Source organism: Mus pahari, chromosome 9, assembly GCF_900095145.1.
Source record: "Mus pahari chromosome 9, PAHARI_EIJ_v1.1, whole genome shotgun sequence".
Classification (NCBI taxonomy): domain Eukaryota; kingdom Metazoa; phylum Chordata; class Mammalia; order Rodentia; family Muridae; genus Mus; species Mus pahari.
In genome coordinates this window covers 92,275,425-92,278,536 of record NC_034598.1, presented here as the reverse complement: position 1 = coordinate 92,278,536, position 3,112 = coordinate 92,275,425, and the positions used below count along the sequence as shown (strand labels likewise).

Below are 3,112 nucleotides of genomic sequence, written 5' to 3'. Positions count from 1 at the left end.
TTTTGGTTTTTCGAGACAGGGTTTCTCTGTGTAGCCCTGGCTGACATGGAACTCACTCTGTAGACCAGGCTGACCTCGAACTCAGAAATCCGCATGCCTCTGCTTCCTGAGTGCTGGGATTAAAGGTGTGTGCCACCACTGCCAGGCCACAATGAACTTTCAATTGCTGTCTCTGGGATGTGAGGCCACAGATAATTTTGACGTTCTTCTCCATGCTTTCTCTATTTTATATATGTTTGAATGAAAATACACATGTCTATTAGTGAAGTTACATTAATGGTTACAAGATGGGATTTGTCATGGAACAGAAATGCTTGGGTAGCAGCACAGCAGAGGTTTGCAATAGCAGATGGATGTGCGTGCAAAGCTAGCTCGGACGTCTGACACAGAGCTGTTTAGGGATGGCCATGATGGGCTTGTGTATCACCAGACTTACATGCTTGCAGAGTTCTCACAGATACTCCAATTCCTCACAGATACTCCAGGGCTGCCTACTTGTATAAGTATGAAGATCATAAAGACATACTATTTGTAGGGTTTTAAAAAAATAGTCATTTTACTTTGTTGCTGTGATTATTTTATTGCTTAATTGCTTACCTTTTAGAGTCATTCAAAATTGTCTGTAGTTTTTTCGTCTTGAGAATTTTAATCATATATCTTCCTTCATCCGTGTTCACCATTCCAGAATGTTAGTCTGTTTGTAGACTCTTCTCAGAGAAGGGTTATTAATGGAAAGAAGTTTCTTCTGAATCTGTTTGTGATTCATCAGCCACAGTTGTGTTTGTTATTTCAGTTGGAGTCAGGTGCCTTACTTATCAACCTTGCTGAAGAGTTTTGCAGCTTTAGCAAATGACCTTTTAAAGCGTCTCCTAGCCGTTAAAGACTCTTGTAGTCAGTTCACTTTGCCCTGGGTGCTCGCCTACACTAAAAGCATGTGCACGTGCTCGTGTATATCTATGACAGAAGTAACTGAAGTGCACACTTGTTTTGAGCTTCTGCAAGCAGCATGTTGTTCATAAAAAGACAGCTTTAAAGATTAGGTCCAAGATAAGTATGGCTCACCCCAGAAAGTAGCTTAATTTAACGTCTGTTTGTAAAGCAGAGCAAAGAAATGTAAAGAAGTTTAATCTACTCCCCGAGTTAGTATATATTGAAGTACATTCAAATTGCATTTTAGTTTTGAACTTTTTTCTCCTTTTAGGTTTGGAGAAGCACAGGTATTTCAGATACAAAGATCACTGATCTCTGCTTGTTTGTTTGAATCTAGAGGGATGGAGTTTTCTACCTGTTCCTTTTCTCTAAAAGGTTACACTTTCTGAGGGTCTCTGACAGTGTTGTACAGGACAGCTGGCATTTAAGCCTGTCACTGATGGGGAGCATGCGCACTGTGCCCGGGTTGATAGGCAGCAGCAAACTCCTGGTGCCTGGTACTTGGTACACTCTCGGCTCCGTGGGCATCCCTTTTCCACTGGCAGCTGACATAGTCTGTTCAGACTTGTTTTCTGTGAGCTTGTAATGAGTGCTATTCATCCATGTGCACACTTGTAGATCACTGCATGGGATTATGTAAGTCTTGACAGTTCTATGTTCAATGTGGTCTTCATACATTTTCCTTTCTCTGAAATTAGAAAGAGACACCTTCAAATCCAGTGGCCATTTTGAAAGCAGAGCAGTGGTGTGATGTGGGAATTTTTAAAAACAATACAGCTTTGGTGAGCCAGTTTTATTTGCTACCAAAAGGAAAACAAAGTATGTCAAAGGTAACTGTTGATAAATTTCCTATACTTTGAGAGCTGAGGATGTAACTGTGGTAGAATGCATGTCTATCATGTATGTGAATTTGGCATAACTCCTAGCACTTCAAAAAGCAAGCTAAATATAAAGAACATGAATTGTGATCCTGGAGAGTAGGATTATTTTGATAACCGTAATTGAGGTCATTTGAAGGAATTAAGTTGGGATCTTTCCACGGTGTATTAAGACTGTTGTATATATAATCATCTTGCATTCTTTAATGCTGCTTTTTAAATACGGCACATATCATTTTAAAAATAATCTGCATCGATTAAGGTGTGTTTCTTTTCTTTTTTGAGACAGAGTTTCATGTTACCAGACTAGCCTCAAACTTAGGTAGCCAAGGCTGGCCTGAAAGTCCTGATTCTCTTGCTTCCACCTCCCAATTACTAAGATTACAGGTATAATTGAGCTGGGTTCCAAGGCATAATGATCTGGTCTGGTCAGATAAAATAAGGGCTTAAAAAAATGTCTCAGATGGTGGTGTTTGTGCATGCCTTTAATCCCAGCACTCAGGCAATCAGATCTTTTGAGTTTGAGGCCAGCCTGGTCTGAAAAGTGAATTCCAGGACAGCCAGGCCTTTATAGAGAAACCACATCTTGAACAAAAACAAACAAACAAAAAGCCTGCTTCAGGTTGGGAGGTGGTGGCATCCACCTTTAATCCCAGCACTCAAGAGGCAGAGGCAGGCAAATGTCTGTGAGTTGGAGGCCAGCTTGGTCTACAGAGTTCTAGGGCAGCCAGAGCAACACAGTAAGAGCCTGTATCGCATATTGTACCTGATTATTTCAGATGAGGGATACCCAAACCAACCTATATATCACACATCAGTTTAGTTTCTGTAACAAAACATTTGGCAGCCTTTTCACTCTTTTTCACATTGAATATTTTTAATTCTTGATAAAAATGAAAATCCTAGTAAACAAACATCACTTTTATGGCTGAGATTCCTGGCTAAAGTTGAATCTATGTCCATATAAAGATACATCTGGTAGTACTATGTCCAATTTTCTGAGGAACTGCCAGACTGATTTCCAGAGAGGTTGTACAAGCTTGCAATCCCACCAACAATGGAGGAGTGTTCCTCTTTCTCCACATCCTCACCAGAATCTGCTGTCACCTGAATTATTGATCTTAGCCATTCTAACTGGTGTGAGATGGAATCTCAGGGTTGTTTTGATTTGCATTTCCCTGATGATTAAGGATGTTGAACATTTTTTCAGGTGCTTCTCAGCCATTCGGTATTCCTCAGTTGAGAATTCTTTATTTAGCTCTGTACCCCATATTTAATAGGGTTATTTGATTTTTCTGGAGTCC

The 3,112-nt window shown here is 40.2% G+C and overlaps 1 protein-coding gene across 1 annotated transcript in view; it reads left to right on the top strand.

Moving 5' to 3' along the window:
• The window catches only part of Hcfc2 (host cell factor C2), a 43,698-nt gene that overhangs the window by 34,514 nt on the left and 6,072 nt on the right, over positions 1–3,112 (top strand). The window contains exon 12 of the mRNA XM_029542344.1: positions 1,629–1,760. Coding sequence (XP_029398204.1) covers positions 1,629–1,760 — 132 coding nt within the window. The remainder of the gene's footprint in view (positions 1–1,628; positions 1,761–3,112) is intronic.